The 22,554-nt window shown below is 45.9% G+C and overlaps 1 protein-coding gene across 1 annotated transcript in view; it reads left to right on the top strand.

Moving 5' to 3' along the window:
- TDRD3 (tudor domain containing 3) overlaps nucleotides 1–22,554 on the top strand; it is a gene marked incomplete at its 5' end in the record, with an annotated part of 199,970 nt that overhangs the window by 96,037 nt on the left and 81,379 nt on the right. The window contains 6 exons of the mRNA XM_015415774.1: nucleotides 3,319–3,479; nucleotides 4,933–5,074; nucleotides 7,616–7,687; nucleotides 11,616–11,765; nucleotides 13,194–13,331; nucleotides 22,146–22,302. Of these exons, the coding sequence (XP_015271260.1) occupies nucleotides 3,319–3,479; nucleotides 4,933–5,074; nucleotides 7,616–7,687; nucleotides 11,616–11,765; nucleotides 13,194–13,331; nucleotides 22,146–22,302 (820 nt within the window). The remainder of the gene's footprint in view (nucleotides 1–3,318; nucleotides 3,480–4,932; nucleotides 5,075–7,615; nucleotides 7,688–11,615; nucleotides 11,766–13,193; nucleotides 13,332–22,145; nucleotides 22,303–22,554) is intronic.

Genomic DNA, 22,554 nt, shown 5'->3' with positions numbered 1-22,554 from the left:
GGAATTTGCTGTTGGATTATTTTGTCTAATGAGCAGTCATCAGCTAATGCTGGCCATCTTGTGCTGCAGTTATTTTCAATGAAGTATTATATAAATGTAACGTAGGGATTGATTTTTTAAAAAAATGAGATGTTACTGTGTATTAAGTGTATGATCTGGATCAAATGATCCTCTTTGGTTTTAGAGCAAAATTTGAGTCCAGTAATACCTTAAGGACCAGCAGAATTTTCGAGGGTATAATCTTTGGTGAGTCAAAGTTCATTTGTTAGATGTGATAGCTGACATGGTGAGTTTTGACTCCCAAATGCTTATACCCTTGAAAATGTTGTTAGTCTCTAAGGTACTACTGGAGTGAACTTTGTTCTTCTGGTGGTGGTGGAAACCACTGTCAAGTCGTAGCTGATTTACGGTGACCCCATAGAGGTTTCAAGGTGAGAGATGTTCCAAGATGGTTTGCCATTGCCTGCCTCTGTGTAGCAACCCTGGACTTCCTTGGTGGTCTCCCATCCAAGTACTATCCAGGGTCAACCTTCCTTAGCTTCCGAGATCTGATGGGATCGAGCCAACCTGGGCCATCCAAGTCAGAGCCATTTTTCTACTGCAGGCTAATGTGGCTACCACCTGAAAGTGTTTCTAGTTGTAGACGCTGAAGTTGTCACGTGATGGTGGTGGTGATTTCTGTTGCATGGATCTGTTGTGAATTCTGAAGCAGCAGTGGTGAAGACAGGTGTGTGCACTGAAACACTGCTGTGGCTGTATTTGCGTGGGGTCAACGGAAGAAAACATTCCTGGATGACTCACTAATGAGGAAGAAGGGAGGGGCAAGCTAAAGGGGGAGGCTGGGGATTGGGGCCACGCTCCCACTGTAGAGAGACTAGGCAGTACTAGATGGCAGTCAGTGGAGTTGAATGAGCAGCAGAGAAGCACCTTTTCCATTACACCCGTAAAATTCCCTTCTGCTGAATCAGACCCTTGGTCCATTAAGACCATTATTGTCCACTCATACTGGCGGCGGCTCTCCAGGGTCTCAGGCGGAGATCTTCCACCTCACCCACTGCCTGGTTCTTTTTAACTTGAGATGCCGGGGATTGAACCTGGGACCTTCTGCGTGCCAAGCAGATGCTCTGCCCCTGAGCCACATCCCCTCCAAGGGCCTGTCTGTGTGTTCTTGTCAGAGCTTTGTTTTTTAACAGTTTGTTTTGGGAAGCCTCCAGGGTTTCAAAACCAGTTTGCTATGTGAGGTGAAGGACTGCGGTTCAAGGGAAAAGGCCAAGGTACCAGACTGCTTGTACAGGAACTGGGCAAAGTGACCCAGCCAACCATAGACCGCTAGTAGGAACAGGATAGAACAGCAAAGTTCTGTTTCCCAAACCGAAGTCAAAACTTGTTTGGCAGTGTTACGGACATAGAGAGCCAAGATTATTACGTTTAAAGCTCTTTACAGCACAGGGCCCTCATCCTTTGAACTGCGTCTCCTGGTACACTTCCATGTGCCGACTGTGCTCTTTGACAAGCTTCTTTATGGTGTCGTCTTTCTTGACTGTCTGCTAACAGTTGGGTCATGGGCCATTTCTGCAACAGGAACTGGTCCTTTGGAATGGTTTACCAGAGTTGGGTACAAAGAGCACCATCACTTTCTGCATTCAGGAAGGCGCATGAAGCAGTCTTTTCAGAGTGCGTTTGGAGGGTAAATGCTTTTTTGGTGTTCTGGGCGTGCTGTCTTCCTCTTGTGTGCTGTTGTTCATCTTGATTCGTTAGATTGCGTATTTGTAACTTGAAGCTGCTTCGTTGGCTGCCTTGCTAGACGGGAGAGGATATAAATGCTTATCTACTGTTGACTTTTCGGCATCTCCTGGCTTGCTACTGTGGCCTTGGTATTGGTAATCTGTGTTTGCTTGTGGCAGTTCTTTGGGGACCAGGTTGCATATGAGTGTTTGGAATGATAATAGTCATGGTGTTAGTACCCCCTCCTGCTTTCCCTTTTAGGCTTCTTAAGTACATAAGAGAAGCTGTGTTGGATCAGGGCAATGACCCATCCAGTCCAACACTCTGTGTCACACCCAGGTGCCATCAGGAGGTCCGCCAACAGGGCCAGAACTCCAGAAGCCATCTGACTTTTGCCCCCCCCCCCAACACCAAGAATACAGAGCATCACTGCCCCAGACACAGTGTTCCATCTATACGTTGTGGCTATAGCTGCTCATGAACCTCTGCTCCATATGTTTATCCTTGCGAGCAAAGGACTCCATCAACAAGAGGATGCACTGGTGGTTTTTGCCAGAAGGCATCAAATACCCTTTTTATTGGCAAGCAGAGTGTGGCTATACTTCGATGTAGAAGGCTGTCACTCACATTCCAGAAGTAAAACTCTGACCCTTTGAAAGTTGCTAGGCTGTGGTAGTTGCCAAAGGCTGAAACATGCTGCGGCTTTGCAAAATCGAATGTTCTTAGTCGTGCAAAGACCTTTGAGTAAGGAGGATGCCATAGTTTTGCTAGATAAAGTGGTATTCTGATAATGAGAAAAACTGTGAGTTGTAACTAAAAGTGTAATGCTCTGTAGGTTACAGAGCAGCCAGTGTGATGCAGTGACAGAAAAGGCTAATGTGATCTTGGGGTGTATCAACAGAGGCATAACATCCAAATCGCAAGATGTCATAGTCCAGCTGTACACTGCATTGGTCAGGCCGCACCTGGAGTATTGTGTGTGCAGTTCTGAAGGCCTCCATTCAAAAAGGATGTGGATAGAATGGAACGGGTACAGAGGAGAGCAACGAGGATGATCGGGGGCCTGGAGACCAAGCCCTGGGAGGAAAGGCTGAGGGACTTGGGAATGTTCAGTCTGGAGAAGAGGAGGTTGAGGGGGGACATGATTGCTCTCTTTAAGTATCTGAAGGGCTGTCAATTAGAGGAGGTCAGGGAGTTGTTCCTGTTGGCAACAGAGGATAAGAGGACTTGTAATAATGGGTTTAAATAAAGGGCAGGAAGGTACCAGCTGGATATTAGGAAAAAGTTTTTTACAGTAAGAGTCGTACAGCAGTGGAATCAGCTGCCTGGGGAGATGATGAGCTCTCCCTCATGGGCCAACTTCAAGCAGCAGCTGGACAAACACTTGTCTGGGATGCTCCGGGCTAATCCTGCATTGGGCAGGGGGTTGGACTAGATGGCCTGTCTGGCCCCTTCCCACTCTGTGGTTCTATGTGTGTGTGTTTTAATACATCAATGCTTGCCAGGACCAATGTCTGTGATTACAGCAAAAACAAAAACAAACCTTTAAAAGCTAATTACAATTAAAAACCAGTTTGTTCTCCATCTTTGCAGCTAGAAGGCCCCTGCGTCCTGCAGATCCAAAAAGTACGCAATATAGCTGCACCAAAGGATAATGAAGAATCTCAGGCTGCTCCCAGAATGCTGCGTTTGCAGATGACGGATGGGCACACAAGCTGCACAGCAATAGAATATAATTACATGTCAAAAATAAGGTAAATAATGCTGATTTTGACTTTGGGTCACTTTGCATGTCACGAGTCTCCCCATGCAGCCGAATATCCGGAACGGGTGTGAGTTAAAGCTTTTAAGAAGCAACGGATAATTTCCCCCCCTACCTTTCATCTTCTCTGTTCCTGAAGTATTTTCCTGAGAATAAATTAAAAAAAACACACCCAACACCCTTCCCATCATGTAGCATCTCTACGTTTCTTTGCCTAGAAAATGCAGGGATGTTTTAATAGCATTTTATAGTATTCTAATTAAACAGAGTTTTGGGGTATGTCTTAACTATATCTAAACCTCTTTTTGAGATACCTTTGTAATGCATTTACAGTAAACTCTTAATGGTCTGAAATTCGATATTGGATAACAGTCGAGAATCCCACCTGGTGGGCTGAGGGAGTTCTCTACCTGTGAAGTCAGTTAGTATCCCATTAGTGGTAAATAAGGTTCTGCATATAGGCTGCAATAACAGGAATTGCCTCTAACTGATAACCAAACCTGTCTGGTGATAAGCTCATAGGAGATCAGATATGGATATGGTTCATAAAACCGTTCTCTAGGAAAGAAGAAAACTGGTTGGGCATAAGGTCAGAAATATGATAGTGCTGTTTTCATTCGTCGTGGATACCTTGCAATTCATTTTGCCCTCACAGGAAGAGCTTCCACAGGTTTAGTGTTAGAAGCTTGGCTTCCTAGGGCAGTGATGGACATCGCTTGCGTGACCCACTGGTGGAGACCGAAGAGTCACTCTGGTGTTCATGAGGGATCCTCAGTAGTCCCTCCTCCCACCGTGCCACAGTGGTCCTGACCAGAATCGAGCCCCCTGCAGTGCTGCTAAAAGGAGCTTCCTGTGGGAACTCAGTGATACAAAATGGCGGCGCGTCCCCAGGGTGGACCTGGGGATGCCATCTCATCTAGTTGTGCCTTGCAACGTCTCTGAATCATGGTGATTTTGAGGAATATCTGAAAGCTGTTTTTCCCCCTGAACTGATGGTGTCCGTTTGATGGAGGAGAGCAATGGTTGGTGTCTGGTGACCATAAGGGAAGTTTTGTACATACTGCATCCTCGCAACTGCATTCTGTGTTTACAGATTTTTGGCATGGAATAATGGATGCACTTGATAAAAAGTGTACAGCAAAACATGTTTTCGAGGCCTGTTACAAGCAGCACAGAGATGGATTCTTGCAATTCTGTGTCACTTCATGATTGTTGTCTGTGCTTTACAATTTAGATAGATCACGTGTTATTCCAATGAGTTCTTTATAGTGATATCTAACAGAGCTTTTTACAGCTGTGAAAAGTTATTTCATCTGCGGTGGGTAATAAATGAGTTGTTACTGAATGCATGCAAGATAGGACAGCATAAGTGAAACAAGACAGTTTTGTTATTTTGTTCTATTGATCTGACAACAAACTAGCAGACTCTACATTTCTGCTTTCAGTCTGAATACTCCTCCGGGAACAAAAATTAAACTGTTGGGAGTCGTGGAAGTGAAAAATGGCCTCCTCCTTCTGGATGACAGCAACACGGTGATTCTTGGAGGTGAAGTGGAACATCTTATAGAAAAGTGGGAGTTGCAAAGGGTGAGGTAACCTGCTTTACCCCTACCTTTAGCTGAATGTTAATTGAGTTGCCAGGTGTTCAGTGAGTGTCTTAAAATGATCATGGGAGCATTGTGGTTAGGTTGAATTAGCACAATTAACTGTGCTGAATTGTAATGACTAGCAGTAACTTAAGTTACAGTAAATACTTTTCTAGGGGATAGGTAGTATATGAACCCTGAGAAAACCTCCTTTTTCTGACCACAGGTATAAACTGTGTGTTAGTTCTGTGTAATTTCTCTGGGTCCTTCGCAGTCGTTGGCTTAATGTCACTAGAAATCCTTTCTTCTTCCAATGGAGCATCAGGAAAATTGGAAAGAGAATTCATTCTGTATAGGTTAACTGTAGAAAGCAGTACATGAACAGTCACAAAAATTGCAGGTTATAGCTTGTTTAATTCAGTGTTGTCTTCATTCCTTGTCTCTTAGGTATGGATGAAATTCAGGCTTTAGGTAGTCATCTGGTAGGGAATGACAGATCCGTATGTAGGGGAAGAGGCTTGAAAGTTGATTAAGGAAGTGGTGTTTGGAGTGCGTGATTGGATGCCCCAGAGCATCAGCTACAAAAGTGGTTGAGAGAATTCATTACATTATGGAAGTAAGCACAGCCAAGAATACACAGACTTACAGCTCTGTCTTGAGAGTTAATATAGTATCGTAGCCAAGACTGAACCCTGGTGACAAAGATTTCAAATGGCTTCTCTTCTGGAAACGTTTGTTTATTTTTAAGAACATTTATATGTTCCCTCACCAGATTTCTGCTGGAGGCAACCAGTAGGGACCAACTTTACTAGCTGGTTTTAGGTTAGTCTGTCTTTCTCAGCCCCAGTTCTCTAGTTTTCAGTAGGAATGGGTTACTAGAATGACTGAGATAATGCTGAGTGTGTTCTAAGCACTAGATAAATGCCGTTGTTATTAGCGTTGAATTACAGGATGAGTGGAATATATGAAAGCATTTTATAATGGCTGGTGATGTCGTATCAGTTCAGCTAAGCAAGAGGCATAAAACGAGTTCAGCACCATTCTTTCCTCTGCATTGAAAATAGCATCTGTATCATATGCTACTGAGAAAAAGGTTTTACTTTTTGGAGGGTGGAGGGGATATGAAGCTGTTATAATCGTTTGTTCTCTATCCTGCGGTGAGCATGTTTAAACTGCCTCTTTATGTGGTGATAGCTGTCAGTTAAACATGCTATTGTGCAATGTTGTGTATCCTGCTATCTTCCGAATTCTGGGCTTTTCTGCGTGGGGCTTTTTAAATTGGTTCTGGCCCCATACTGCTTTGGTTTTTTTCCCCTGATTTCTGCACACATTTTGTGCCTTTAGTTTTCTTTGTTTGGGCCCCACCCCCCAATTTTTGTCTGGTTCTTTTGGTACTACTTTTACTCCGATCTCTTTCTGGAAACTGATTTTGCGTTGGCATTTTCCTAGTGTGGAATGTTTCATTTGAGTTAATTTGTCCTCCCCCCTCCCCCCCCCCCCTAGTCCACTTTTCAGTGATCGGACTGTTGCCATCGTTAAACCACTTCCCCTCCCCCCCCCCAAGACAGTGATTTTAATTTTTGTTTCAGAAGGCCCTAAGATATCAATATAATGCTGTAGTACTATAATGATAGTTTAAGCAGGTTCTCTGAATTCCTAGCTTTCACTTAGCCTTGTGAAGATATATTAAAAAAGGCATATCTCCACAAGGGAGGGTACTAGAGACTTACTTTTTAAAAAATGAACTCTGGGAATTCAGAGAACCTGTTTAAACTATCATTACAACACTACACCAGTATATTGATATTTTAGGGCTGGTTTTTTAAATACATAAATAAAAGGGGTGCTGTGACGCCACTAATGATAACAGCACTCTCCCTTGAAAATCCTCATGACTTAAGCCATATGTGGAAGAAAACAAACTGACTCCACAACCGTAAAAATGCACAGGGTGAACAGACATACGGAAGAACTCCTCCCAAACCAATTCCATTGCTTCCATTGCTTCTGGATCGACTCCCAGGAAAATCAGGAGTAACTCCAGTGTATTGGACTCAATTAAACTTGTACTTTTTGAATAACAAGAGTCTGCTTTTTTGCTATTGTAGGCAAACATTTGACTTTGTGTGTGTCATGATGGTGTTTCTGTTTTCTTCCTTCTCAAGCTCAGTCAGTTTGCTTCAACTGCATCAATTCAGTTAGTCCAGCCTCTCCTCGTTGTACATCTGTGGAATTTTGGCTGGCCCTGCATGTGTGTGTGTGTGTGTGTAATATGGACGAAACAGACAGCAAAACAGCACCTGGCTGTCCTGAAGGTGCCGTATTCCTCTGAAAGAAGGAGAGAGAACAAACTTGGGGAAGTGTGCTCAGATAACCACAGGATGCTGGTCACTGTTGGTTGGTCATCAAGTTAGGAGATGAAGGCAGCGCAGTTAAGACAATGTCTCACTCCTGATCTCCTTCCGTGGGATTGGGTACCTTGCTTTTTGTCCCGTCCCCCCTCCCCCGCACCAGCTGATGAACACATGGTTTCATTTTACAGAGCTTGTCAAAACACAATAGAAGCAACATAGGAACAGAAGGCGGGCCGCCTCCCTTTGTGCCTTTTGGACAGGTATGTTTTTTTGTTTGTGTGGTGGGATAAAAGTACTCTTTTTAAGCCATGGCTGTTGTTCATTAGATGTGGAATGTGCCCTTTCTAAAAATCTAGTGATGTGAACTTCAGTTCAGCATTTCGGTGACCTATACGTACTACAGCTAGATGTGACTGGGGTAAGATTCTATTTATTTATTTAAAAGATTTCTATGCTGCCTTTCCACCCAGTTCCCAAGGTCCCAACATTTGAACAGTTAAAACATTCAAACAGTTAAAATTACATTTTAAATAATACATCAATAAAAACACATAAACAGCACCAGAACCAAGAAAGAAGGCCAGTAATGCACTTTTTTTTTTTTTTTAAAGAAAGCCGGGGAAATGATGCGCATTAGTGTAAGGTGATGTACATTGGGACAAAACATCCCAACTTCAGGTATAGGCTGATGGAGTCTGAACTTGCTGAGACTGAGAGGGGAAAAGGTTTTGGGGCCGTAGTGGAGAGCTCGAAGAAAGTGTCAACCCCAGTGTGCGGCAGAGGTGAAAAAGGCAAACTCTATGCGAGGGATTATTAGGAAAGAGACAAATCCACATCTACACAGAAAGTTGTTGTACGGACCATATCTCTCTGGTCTTGTTTGTCCCATCACGTTTCTGGCTCTAAATTTCACTTGTGTGTGATGCTGAAGTATTTAAATTGAACTAGTTCTTTAACAACCTGGATAGCCCAGGCTAGCCCAATCTCAGAAGCTAAATTGGTTCGGCCCTGGCTGTTTGGGAGACCTCCAAAGAATACCAGGGTCATGACCTGAAAGTAGGCCATGGCAAACCACCCCTGGATGTCTCTTGCCTTGAGAAGCCCACCCGGGGTTGCCATGAGTCAGCTGTGACTTGACTGCACTTTTCCATCCATCATTTCTTTAATATTTGCTCTTAAAGCTAGCAAAACACCTGGAACGCAGCAGATTTTCGACTCAAAACACTTCTGCAGGCAGCGTGAGCGCTTTCCTGCCGAGCCTCTGCGTAATTTGATCGTCAACTCTAGCAGGCATAGATTTTGCAGGACTCCTCCTGTCTTCAACTGGTTTGTTTTCAAGCGAAGGTTTTCCAGCCCGGCCTCGGCAGCTTATTTGTGTGGGCAACCACCCTTGAGGCTTGGCTCCGGTGGAAAAGTTCATGGGGGGGAGGCATCTTTGCAGGCCTCCCCCTAGCCAGCCTGCTTTTTGGCCCAATGCAGTAATAGCGGTTAGAGTGTCAGGCTAGGATCTGGGACATAAGAACGTAAGAGGAGCCACGTTGGATCAAGCCAGTGGCCCATCCAGTCCAGCGCTCTGTGTCACACAGTGGCCAAAACCCAGGGGCCATCAGGAGGTCCACTGGGGGGGCCATTCCGATTAAATCCCCACTCTGCCATGGAAGCTTGCTGGGTGAACTTGGGCCTCTCACACACACTCTCAGCCTACCCTACCTCACAGGGTTGTTGTGAGGATAAAATGGAGGTGAGGGGAGCAATGTTCCCTCTAAGCTGAGGAGTCTTGTGAACAAAAATTCTACTTTGGGAGCTCCTGGCATCAAAGTTGTGAGCGAGCAATTTGGCTGCTGCATCAATTAGTTTGCTCTGGAGCCCTCCTTCCTGAGCTAAGACAAAAATGTGTGAGCCGGAGGCTAAAAAAACTGTGAGCTGGCTCACACTAACCCACCTTAGAGGGAATACTGACTGTGTAACTCAGCTTAGAGGGAACACTGGAGGGGAGTGATGTAAGCCTCTTTGGGTCCCCATTGGGGAGGAAAGGTGGGGTGTAATTGGATGGGGAAGGAGAGAGCGGTACAGTATCAGCCCTTTGAGCTCTGTGTGTATGTATTACGTGCTGTCCAGTCGCTCCCGATTTATGGCGGCCCTATGAATTAACGTTCTGTGAAGGGGTTTCTGATAGATCTCTTAGTCTGCATGGCCGGGGGGGGGGGCAGTCTTGCTTTCTGCCTGTGGCCCACAGATCCTTTTAAGACCCGCTGCATCCCTCGGCTAAGCTTTTAATTCCCAGTGGCCATAGCCAATGCTCCCTCTAAGCCAGGGGTGGCGAACTCATTTGTTAGGAGGGCCAGATCTGACATAAATGAAACCTTGTTGGGCCAGGCCATGTGTGTCATAAAATGTCATGCCAGGTAGTGGAGATATAAACTTTATAAAGGACACAAACACAAAAGGTTTATTTTTTTACTTAAAATAAAAACATGCTTTAAAACATTAGCACTCTTGCAATATTTTGTTTATTTAACAGTGTCTGATAACTGACACCTCTTGCTCTGAATCCTTGCATTAAATGTCTGTGCTGTTGCAATCCTGAGTATGCTGTTCATGTGTGTATCTGTAAGCTGCAAACCTACGATGACGCAGCAGCAGCAGAACTGGAAGAAGAAGCAGAAGATAGGCAGTTCCACTGCAGACCTGATGGAAGCCCTCCGGGGGCCTAATCCAGCCCCTGGGCCACATGTTTGACACCACTGCTCTACGCTGTGGAGTCTTGTGAGCAAAAATTCTACAATGTAAGCTACTGGCATTAAAGTTGTGAGCAAGCAATTTGGCCACTGCATAAATTAGTTTGCTCTCGAGCCACCCTTCCTGAGCTAAGACAAGAATGTTTGAGGCCAGAGGCTAAAAAACTGTGAGCTAGCTCACACTAACTCAGCTTAGAGGGAACACACTGACCATAGCTGCCTCGTGTTTTTTGGCAGTCCTTTCTTGGGCCCAAAATTAAGCAAGGGGACCAACCCAAGGAGCAGCTCTTGTGGGCATTTCTAGCTGCAGAAGCAGGGAGGAACTGATGGGCCTCAGGCCCGTCAGAAGCATCAAAGCTCAAAACCTGCCAGGTCTGGTTTTCTTTCCCACAGGAGTCCAGCATCTTTTTCTCCATAGGGGCCCTCAGGGTCCGGAAGAAACTGAGTGGGAAGGCCCTGTTCTGTGTGCCTCTTTGCCAGGTCAGAAATTCGTAACCACAAGGGGCGAGTCAGGTGATCGTGGGCACTCAAAGTACTAAAATGTTCTGTGCTGTGGCTGGCCTGGGTACAGTTTAAAATGTGGCCAGACAGATGACCACCTAAACAGTGGGGGTAGTACTGTTGTTTTTAGCATAAGTGGACCGTAAAGTGATTTTCTTGTGATAACCTCAGCACCTTTTTGTGGGCTCTGAAAGCTGATGCCACAATATGTGTGTTGATGTTCACAGTGGGTGTGTCCGCCTCAGTAGGCTAGCACAGCTGATCTTGTGGACTTATCTAGAACAGGGTTCCCCAACCTTTTCTAGCCTGTGGGCACCTTTGGGTGGTGAGCGCAGTAACAAAATGGTTGCCGCGGGAGGCGGAGCCAACCACAAAATGTCGGGAAGTGAGGTTATGCATAAGTCTAATAGTAACACTTCAGTATTTCAGGTAGAAGCTCTGCTTAACAGGGATGCCTTTTAAGAAGAAGAGATTGGATTTATACCACTCCCATCACTCAGAGTCTCAGAGCGGCTTACAAACTCCTTTCCCTTCCCCTCCCCACAACAGACACCCTGTGAGGTAGGTGGGGCTGAGAGAGCTCTGACAGAAACTGTTCTTTTTCAAGAACACCTCTGCCAGAACTATGGCTTGCCCAAGGTCACCCAGCAGCGGCAAGTGGGGGGAGTGGGGAATCAAACCCAGTTCTCCCATATTAGAGTCCGCACACTTTATAATTACACCAACCTGGCTCCCAGATTGTGCAAACTACACCGATTGTTTAAAAATATTTTGCATATGCATCATGTTGGGGGGGGGAGTAATCTAGAAATAAATTTCTGTGGCACACACAGGTCATGGCTTAGGTCAGGCACTCAGGTACACTGTTTGTAAACCGGATGCAAATTGACAGTGAATAGAAGAGAAGTATGGTGGACTTGCCAATTTTGGGTGCTTTTCCCATTGCCAGAGATGTGCATCTCAGCAGCAAGTGGACAGTCGGGAGTTGGACAGGAGAAAAACCCTGCAGGTGGCAAGCGTGGCCAAGCCGGTTGGAGACAACGATGAGTTCGAAAAACAGCGGACGGCTGCTATTGCGGAGGTGGCTAAAAGCAAAGAGGTTAGAACAAAGGCTGCGGCTTTTGAAATTTCTTTTGTGTTTGTGTAAAATATAGATAAGGATAGGTTGCACTCTTCTGGAAGACACACAATTTCTGTTTTGTTTTTTACCTGTAGCTGTTTAGCATGAGAAATGGACACTCATGAAGCCGTTGCTTATGATCTTGCATGGGTTTACTCAAAGAAGGGGGGAAAGGTGGTTTAGCAGATGATGATTATGGGGGACTGATGAAAGGAAGGAAGAAATAGCTCATCTGCAGTGTGAGCCGTCCCATCATAGGCAATAACTATTTGGCCTTTCTGGGAAACATAAAAGAGTTTGCTTGCTTGCCATAATGTTGTATAAATATCTGGATTCCTAGAACAACAACAACAACAAAAAGACAGAGAAGCAGATTGTGTAGGTAATCTGTTTGCACCATAAAACACATCACCTTCTTAGGGGGTGACTTTGGCTGGTATGTGTCTTCTACGCAGAACCTATAGTAGCTTCCCCCCCGTGCAAATTGAACTTGACTGGTACTTGGGTATCTTACTTATTCTTACTGCTTATAACCCATCTAAATATCTGAGGGAATTCAGAATGCCTCTGCTTATACGTTTCTATAGAGTTAGGGATACGTATGCATTCCCTACATGGTAAGGACTGTGGCTCAGTGGCAGAGCATCTGCTTGGGATGCAGAAGGTCCCAGGTTCAATCCCCGTCATCTCTAGTTAGAAGGACCAGGAAGTAGGTGATGTGAAGGATCTCAGCCTGAGACTCTGGAGAGCCCCTGCCAGTCTGAGTGGACAATACTGGCCTTGATGGACTAGTGGCCTGATTCAGTATCAGGCAGCTTCATAAGTTCATATGGAACCATACAGGAACAGAAAAGGACAGAGTTGTCAAACCTTGCTCTGCTCAGTTTGCCATGAGTGGGGGGTTTGGGGTGGGGAGGGAAATTCCTAAGGGGGGGGGAGTGAATGCTGAGTGTGTGAACCATGCTATCATAGAGGTCGTAAATTTTCCTGAAAAAGCCTTCCTCCCAGAGGAACAACCTTGAAAACTTTTGGTACCAGCTTGCTGTTGTAGCTAGTGGGATCATATATTTCCCGGGGAGGGAGGGTGGAGATGCACCGGCTAGGCGGGATGGATGCGATGTGTGATTGGTTATTAGGAGGGGGTCTTCTTTGAATTACCTATATTTGTACTTGTACCTGCCAAAAATCTTCAGTTCTGACACAGTACTGTTCTGCCCTGGATCTTGCTTATATCTCAATAAACAAATCACTGCCAAAGAGAGTGTTGTTGAGAGTAACTTGGCCAGGAGTCTGACAGGAGTTTACTCTTAGAATCAACTTAGTCGAAACTGGTACTCGTCATTGTCTTGAGCATTTTAGTTGTTCTGCTTAACAGAAATGTGTTATCCACTTTTTCCTTGTCCACAGACTAAGACATTTGGTGGAGGTGGAGGCAGCTCTAGAAGCAATCTCAATGTGAGCACAGGAGGGAACCGGAGCAGGGAAGTGTTCCAAAAAGAGAGGACAAAATCAGAGGGGAAAAATGAAGGCGTCTATCGAGAACTGGTAAGGCTCGGGATCTGAATATCAGAATTATGAAAATCAGGTCTGCAACCTTTTTGAGCCTATGGGCACATTTGGAATTCTGACATGCCATGGCGGGCGCAGCAACAAAATGGCTGCCGCAGTAGGCGGGGCCAGTCACAAAATGGTTGTCACAGCTGGACTTCAGTAACACAGTGTAGATCCTTGTGCTGTGGTGGGAGCTATTGCCAAAGCAACATATTAAAAAATCTGGTCAGCTAATCACATCTCCAGTGGCCGATCAGAAGTCTTGCTGGGCAGAAGCCCTACCTGCCCCCATCCACTCCCTAAAAACACTTGATGGGCACCAGAAGAGGTTTTGGTGAGCACTATGATACCCGCATGCACCACATTGGGTACACATGATGTACGCAAACTGGTGATACTGAAGATGTGTGACAAGAAACAAATACTGCCACAGTGGCATAGTAATCCTGACTTAGAAAGCCCTCAGTTCAAGTCTCACCTCAGCCATGAACTTGAAATTGTCCTCATTTGCCATGGATTTCACATGTTCTGTCTTCACTACCTGTCCTGTATTGTTTTGTCCTTTTGCTGCAGGAATCAATGGGGGGGGGGAGAGTTGGTGTGTGTACCTGTTGTGTGTGTATAAGCCTACTTTGCCACGCTATTTTGCAACTGCTGGAAAGAATGCACAATGACCTTGGAGGCCAGACTCTGCTGGCCGGCTTTAGTAGATAATGTAATTGTAGGTTCTCAGGTGGGGGAGAAGGGCTAACAGAGCGCACTAGGTTTAGGCAAGCTGAGTGAATGGACTGATCAGACGGGTCATGGGGGGGGCTTATTTGAATTATGTATAATTCCAGAACCTGGCGCCAAAGGAGTTAGTTCTGACACAGATAGTCTCAGCTTGAAACATATTTGTTTCTCAATAAACAAATCACTGCCTAGAGCAGGGGTGTCAAACATGCGGCCCGGGGGCCGGATCAGACCCCCAGAGGGCTTCCATCAGGCCCGCAGTGGAACTGGCCATCTCCTGCTTCCAGTTCTGCTGCTGCTGCTGCATCCTAGCTTGCTTCGCCAGACTCTCTCTCTCTTGTTTTTTGAAGCTCCCCCCAAAGGGGGGATTTAAAATTTTTTTTTTAATCAACTACAAAAGCTACTACAGAAAAACAGGGAGGGAACTACATATACGGGATAAAGAAAAGAAACCCACATCTAACTAAAACCCCAAGAAAGAAGATCTTCATTAGCTAAGTTACATTTAACCTTCTTCTCTATTTAGCATTGAACACACTGAGTCATTTGTTAACAATATCTTTTCTTTTTTCAATTTTCCTCCCCTCCCTGTCCAGCCCCAGAAACCCTCCCCAGCCATCTCTCCTCCTCATCTTCTCAGGCACAATTCAGAGTCTTTCAGCCCTTACTTCTCTTTTCCACGCCTTTTCCGAAGTTTGTAAGGACTCTTTGGGGCAGCCGCCCCCTTTTTATCCAATGAGTCCTCTCTGGAAGATTCAGAGTCCAGCTCGCCACTAGATTTGCTGTCCTCTTCTTTTTGTTCCTCCTCTGTTGTCCCCAGCTGAATCTTCAAAAATTCTTTAGCTTTTAAGGCAGAGTCAATCATTTCTTTCTTATCTTTCATCTTGAAGGTGACTCCGGATACAACCATTTATATCCAATTTGATTGGTCTGAAGAAAGAGCACCAGTTCCTTGTACAGTTCACACATCAGTTCCTTAAGATTCTCCCCCTGTTTTTCTGGCAGGCCCTGGAAGCGAAGAACCAAGTTAGCCATATCCATTTGTACTTGCAGCATCTGATCTTCCAAAGATGATGTCCTTTCTTCCAGCTTTTCCACCTTCTTTTTAACTTTTTTCGTGGTTGCAGTCACCTTCTTTATTTTTTCAGCATCCTGCTTCATAACTTGCAGCATATCTTTTATCTGAGTTTGAGTTGCAGTGATGCCTTCTGTCACTTTAGCCATCTGTTCTTTAAGCGTATTCAGCTGTTCCAGTAGAGGGCGCATGCAGTCAGCTACAGCCTTAGCTGTCTCACTAGCCACTTCCGTTCGGGGACTCTCTGCTCCCTTTGTCTTTAAAAGTCTGTCCTTATCCTTCTTCCCCGCCATCTTGACCGATTGTTTACTTTTCAAAGTTACAAGAAAGTCTCTGAATATGCGCCTGAACGTTAAATGCCCATCGGGTAAGTGCCTCTAGACAGGTCTCGATTCATTGTCTTCCGCTCCCCCCCCTTTCGCGTTTCTTACAGTTCGTGTATTTTGGGCGTCGTGTGGGAGGCGTCCCCCCCACACTTCGCCTCTCCCATTTAGTATTCGGGTCTGGGGGAGCTTCTTTAATTTTAAATCGCTTTAAAGTGACTCACGTTCATTGCCGGTCTTCCGACCTCGTTTTTTGCTTCATTTAAAGCGCTGGATCTTCTTTGCTTGACCCAGCCAGTGTTGCTAGTGCCGTACAGCCTCACCTCCGGGGGAACCACTGGAACAAAGAGGCGCCTCAATTCTTGGGCATTCCACCCTTGAAGTTCCTCTTTAAAGTTCCCTGGCCCTGAGCTCTCCCCCGAGCCCCTGGGGGGGTCCACGATCCTGCGTGGCCCCTTCCCCCGGCAGAGCGCAAACCTATCCCGGGAGGTCCGGAAAATAGGTCCACGGGTGCGCCGCCATCGACCGGAACCCCAGACTCTCTTAATTGCTCAGCCATTTCATGTTTTAACCTGGGTCCTAGACTCAGAACTCTGAGCATGAGATTTCTGTGGTGAATGTCAGTAAATCAAAAGTAGGTTTGCAGCTTACAGAGCTAATGTTTTAAGCATGTATTTTTTTAAGTAAACAAAAAATCTTTGTGTTTGTGTCCTTTATAAAGTTTATATCTCCGCTACATGGCATTACATTTTGTGACACACGTGGCCTGGCTCAGCAAGGTCTGATTTATGTCAGATCCGGCCCTCATAACAAATGAGTTTGACACCCCTGGCCTAGAGAGTGTTGTTGGGACTAAGTTTGTTTCAAGAGTCTGACAGAAATATGGCCCCGCTTCAGCTTTGTAACTCGCCCATTTGGTCTGCCCGTGGCTGTATTCATAAGAAAAGGAGCAGGTTGTAGCAGACCTGGTAGTATCTCGTCTTCAGCAGTAAACAAATGGCAGGGAGCTTCCAGGTATCTATGGAATGAGCCGGTACTACAGAAAAGTAATAGCAACCATTCAGCTTCTTGCTCCTGTCTCCTAGTATGAGTTAGTTGCTCAAAAGCTCTGTGCGCACATGCAGTGGGGAAAAAATGCTGAGCAAGCTGCAGTGGGTACAAATGAGTTCAGCTCTGAAATATTTGTGAATGTACAGCGCAGCAGTGGCCTTTGGGAGAGCAGTCATTTTAGAACAAGAGGGCTTTTGAGAAGAGGGAGAGAGGAAGTATGACGTGTTAGCTTCTGAGTCTCGAGAGCAGAAAGAATTAGGAGTCAGAACTGGATAGATTGCACAGACGTGTGAAAAGTAGACATTTTAACAGGTGAACATGCCAATATGTAATCCAGGCACTCTGGTGTCTCCCACAGTACTTGGTCCCTTCATAATAGCCTCTGTTGCTTTCAGTATGCAGCAGTTATTTTGGCCATGTTCCAGTTCAGATAAACACAGAAAACACCGTGTTGAAATAATAAACACAATATTCACATGTACTTATAGCTAAATATATTTGCTTTTTATACACAGCATCAACTCTAGTGTATTGTAAACACTTTCAAACTACAACATCACATTTCAAACACTTTCAAACTAAGTTATATAACATGAAGAGTTCCCTCTAAGCTGAGTTAGTGTGAGTTAGCTCACAGTTTTTTAGCCTCCGGCTCACACGTTTTTGTTTTACCTCAGGAAGGATGGTTCTAGAGCAAACTAATTTATGCAGCAGCCAAATTGCTCACTCACAACTTTAATGCCAGTAGCTCGCAAAATAGAATTTTTGCTCACAAGACTCCACGGCTTAGAAGGGAGCATTGGCTGCAGGGTTTCCTAATGGCTATTATCATGTCCTGTGGCTGTGTTGATGGATGAATATCATGGCATACCTAACAGAAGCAGCCAAGTGGGGAAAAAAGATTATACGTAACCAGCGGCAGGAGGCAACATCAGGACTCGGCCTCTTGGACCGCCAAAGGAACTGGTTGCTGGACTAGATGGACCACTGGTCTGATCCAGCAGGGGTCCTCTTACGTTCTTATTGTCTCGCTGCTTGCTTTTCTGATCTGCAGGGCTCTCCAGTGGGGGACACACACCTCTGTCTGCCTCGGCATGGCCTGTTTCTCCTGCCCATGATTTTGCAGTAGGGGAGGAAAGTGCAACACAGTGGGTTGAATGGGCTACATCCCCCCCCCTCCCCGGGTGGGGCCCAACACTGGCAGTAAAAAGGACACAGGTGGAAGATAACTAGGTTCAAGTCTAACAGCAGCTTAGGAACCAAGAAGGTTTTTGGGGCCTAAACCTTTAAGAGTCAAAGGTCCCTTTGTCAGATACAAGTAGAAGATAACAGAAGCAGGAAGAGAGACTTTTTTTGGGGGGGGGGCTGCATTCTCATTTGAAGAAGCAGGTTCATAACCCTCATACCTATGGGACCACCTCTCCTGTTGCAAAACACCCCCCCACTCCCTTCGATCATCCTCTAGGGGCCTCTTGCAGGTGCCTGGCCCCAGGATGGCTCAGTTAGCTGTTGTGGCCCCTACCCTGTGGAATGCACTCCCTGATGACACCCATGGCCTGCCAGTCTTGTTTCGTTTCTGCAGGGCATGCAAAGCTGAATTGTTTGGGCTGGCCTTCGGAGGGTAACCATGTGTTTCAGCTGATTTTCCTTAGTGGTATAGTGATAGCCACATATTTTAATAGCTTAATATTTTAGTGTTTTTTATTTGTTTTTATGTTTTTACTTTATTGATTTTAATGTTGTAAGTTGCTGGAAGACCCTTTGGGGTGAGCAGTGACTAAAAAAAATCTAATATAAATAAATTTGGGGACTACTACTGTATCCTGGCCTATAGTGTGTGTGTGTGTGGGGGGGGGGTTTCAAGATAAACAGAAGAACATAAGAGACGCCAATGTTGGATCAGGCCAAAGGCCCATCTAGTCCAACACTCTGTGTCACACAGCAGCCAAAAATACCAGGTGCCATCAGGAGGTCCACCAGTGGGGCCAGGACATTAGAAGCCCTCCCACTGTTGGTCCCCCCCAAGCACCAATAATACAGAGCATCACTTGCCCCAGAGCCCCTATCTATACCTTGTGGCTACCTGGGGTCTCTGTGGCACATTGTGCTTCTAATCAGTGTTGGGTGGTATGTCAGCTGCAGCCGTTCCTTGAAAAGTGCCCTTTGGCCATGGTGCTCCATGCTCTGATAACATGTGCCAGTTATTTTTTCCAAGACTTACTCAGAATCGCCTTACCTTGATTAATTCAGGGCTGGGTTACTGTAATACAGCTTCTTAAATCTATGTATCTATTTCCTTCCATTTATTTTAAAGTTCATTCACCCTGACTTGGGTAGCCTAGGCAAGCCTGATGTCTTTGGATCTCGGAAGCTAAGCAGGGTTGACCCTGGCTAGTATTTGGATGGGAGGCCACCGAGGAATACCAGGGTTGCTTTGCAGAGGTAGAGAATGGCAAACCACCTCTGAACGTCTCTTGTCTTGAAAACTCTACGGGGCTGCCATAACTCAACTGTGACTTGATGTTAAAAACAACGACAAAAAACATTCGGGCATCTAGAACTAACATGGGAAGTGCCTAGCTTGGGTTACCTTCTTTACCCTACCTGGCATCACCTGCCTAACTTGGAATTAGTTTTTCCATAATGACCAGTGTTTAGTCAGGGTAAGTTCGGATATCCAGACGTTTCTGCTGCAGTCTGATCTTATTGGTGGTCATATCTGATGCCGTACAACAAGCCTCCTGAAGTTGTACCTGAAGCAAAACACTCTCTCTTGCTTGAAATACCTAAAATAGCTGCACACTCTGTTTCCGCATTGACCGTGCTTATATTAGGCCATGCCGGCTTGTGCATCGGTGCATGTCATGTTGGATATGTGCTGCAGGCAGATAACGCTGGCTCCAGTGTTTCAGACAAGGATGCCACTTCAGGTTCTATCAGAGTTTGAAATCTGCTTCACTGACTTTGGGTATAGCTTAAGCATGGTGGATCACCTTCCAGTCCGGGGGGGGGGGGGCTACAGACAAAGATTGGTTCAGCTCCTGAGACCAGTGTTCCCTCTAAGCTGAATTAGTGTGAGCTAGCTCACAGTTTTTTAGCCTCCGGCTCACACATTTTTGTCTTAGCTCAGGAAAGATGGCTCCAGAGCAAACTCATTTATGTAGTAGCCAAACTGCTCACTCACAATTTTAATGCCAGTAGCTCACAAAGCATAATTTTTGTTCACAAGACTCCACAGCTTGGAGGGAGCATTGCCTGAAACTCATAGGTGACCAAGAGCATTGTGTGCATGACCCAGATGATTCTTCTATAAGGATCTGCAGCTGCCAACCCCGGTGAATACTTTTCCATATGAAAGGGTGTTGGGGGTGTGTGTGTGTCTGATGTCTTCTCTGTTCGGGGAGGTCAGTTTAATGTTGGTAAAAACATTGATTCAGTTTATAATCCTGTCCTGTATTTGGAGGGTCAGGTCACACTAAAACGTGAAATTCCTTGCCTCGGACGAGGGTACAGAAGTAATCAGACTCAGGTTCTTAATGTTGGCAAAAATATCGTGCCATGTTCTTCTTTTTAAAAATTCTGTATAGAGTCCCACAAAAGCTTGCTGTATGATGACGGTGGAAGGTAAATTCTGGAGTGGAATGATGAGATCTGCCCTGACCTGGATATCCCAGACTAGCCCAATCTGGTCAGTTCTCAGAGACTCAAAGCAGGGTCAGCGCTGGTTAGTACCCGAATGGGAGGCCACCAGGGAAGTCTAGGCTTGTCTCACAGGGGCAGGCAGTGGGAAACCACCTCTGAACGTTTCTTGCCTGGAAAACCCTCCAGGGTTGCTGTAAGTCGGCTGCAACTTGATGGCCAAAAAAAAACATTGAGATCTTGTAGGGGAATTTGATTTTTGGTAAAGATTATTTCTGTGAGCTCGTGCAGTCGGTACAGGTTGGGATTAGGGGGGTTGGGTTTAAATCCCCATCCCACCCTGATGCACGTTGGGACAATCTTTTTTCTTAGTCTCTTCTACCTCACAGGGTTATTGAGAGGCTAAAATGGAGGAGGGGCAGAACCTGAACGCTGCTGTGAGCTTCTTGGAAGTGTGCGGCGTAGAAATGTGAGCCGCGACGTAGCTCACGGGGAGGCCTATTTGGCAATCTGTCTCCCCCCCACCCCTACCCCAAATCTCCGGATCATTCCTAGATGGAGACTGGGCAGTGATTTGGAGATAATGATGGCTGCTCCACTACCTGAAACCTCCCAGGGTTAGAGGGGACGCAGTTTAAATAACCATGCTCTTGTTGTTCATTCGCACAGTCAAGTCCAACTCTTTGCGACCCCATGGACCAGATCACGCCAGGCCTTCCGGTCTTCCGCCGTCCTCTGAAGTTTGCTCAACTTCATGTTTGTTGCATCTGTGACGCTGTCTAACCATCTTATCCTTTGCTATACCCTTTGCCATGTCTTCTTTTACCTTCAATCTTCCCCAGCATCAGGGTCTTCTCCAGTGAGTGCTCCCTTCTCATTTGGTGGCCAAAGTATTTGAGCTTCAGTTTCATTATCTGGCCTTCCAGGGAACAGTCCGGGTTGATTTCTTTTAGGATTGACTGATTTGATCTTCTTGCAGTCCAAGGGACTCTCAAGAGTCTTCTCTTACAGCGAGTTTAAACCATAATTCAACTTACCATTGGGTGCTAGTTCATTCAGATATTCACATCCTGCTCTCTTTCCCACTGGGAGGGGCCATCAACCTCCATGCGGCATCTGGAGGCCTCCCACCATTGCAGTTGATCTCCAGATGACTGAGATCAGTTCCCTTGGAGAGAATGGCTGCTTTGGAGGGGGGGGGGGCTCCATGGCATTATACCCTGCCCCCACCCTCCCCAGGCTCCATCCCCAAAATCTCCAGGTATTTCCCAACCCAGAGCTGGCAACCGGACCCACTGGAGGCTCTAAGCGGCTTTTGGAGAAACCCAAAATATACACAAGGAAGGGAAAGAAAATCTGTAGAACCCCCAATTCCTGGGTTGGCCCCTTGTCCACTAGCCAGCCACTCAAAGCGGCAGTCTTCAAGCCAAGGGCCAAGACCCCCTTTGGCTCTTCAGCCTCCATGGCAGGCTCCCATCTCTGGCCACACCCAGTGGCTTCAGTAAAGGAGGAAACCAATAATCTGTTATGATCCTGCACCAGGGTAGACTCTGGCAGCTGCACAGAATCTGGCAACTCTGTCTGAGGCTCCAGACTCAAGGTCTGCAAGAAGAAAGGAGGTGTAACATTCCTCTGATCTTCTCGGGATCAGAAACTCACCTAAGATGTTCCCATCCTCCCTCCCTTGTTGGCTAGAGAGGACGGTACAAGCCCCAAAGCCAGCTGCTGTCCTCCTTGAGGCGGGGAGAGGGAAACACTGACAGAAGCCTTGTATCTTTTGCCTTGGGTTACCTCTCTTTGCATGTTCCCATCACGTGCGTGAAGCTGTTGCTTTCATGTGAATGACTCATAGTTCAACGAGAGAGTCTCTTCTTTACTATGGTGAATGAAATCTAACTACTGAAGTTTCAATACCATCCACTTTTTAAAACCAAACGTTTGCATGGAGTTCACGGTACCCTCTGGTTGACTTCTGTTCATGTCTTGCAGGTCGATGAAAAGGCTCTCAAACACATAACAGAAATGGGTTTCAGCAAGGAAGCAGCGAGGCAGGCACTCATGGATAATGGCAACAACCTTGAAGCTTCTTTAAATTTCCTCCTGAACAGCAATAAACAGATAAATGTTCAAGGGCCACCCCTTCGAGGTACGACTGATCGTTTACACGTATCGTTTAAAAGAAGAGTTTACACTTGGAACTGATGTCTCTGAAATGACAGCAAAACAGTTGTTTTGCCTCTCTGTGAATGAATTTGTGCTGTCATCTGTGTGTACAGAAAAAATATTTTGGGTCTGTATTGCTACATACTTGTACAGTGTTTGTGAAGCCTCTTGAATGGCTGATGCTGCTGGATGTATAAAATTTCCAGAAATGTTGAAGCCACGAGGGGTGGGGGGG

Source organism: Gekko japonicus, unplaced genomic scaffold, assembly GCF_001447785.1.
Source record: "Gekko japonicus isolate JY-2015 unplaced genomic scaffold, Gekko_japonicus_V1.1 scaffold2163, whole genome shotgun sequence".
Classification (NCBI taxonomy): domain Eukaryota; kingdom Metazoa; phylum Chordata; class Lepidosauria; order Squamata; family Gekkonidae; genus Gekko; species Gekko japonicus.
This window is presented reverse-complemented; position numbering and strand designations above follow the sequence as displayed.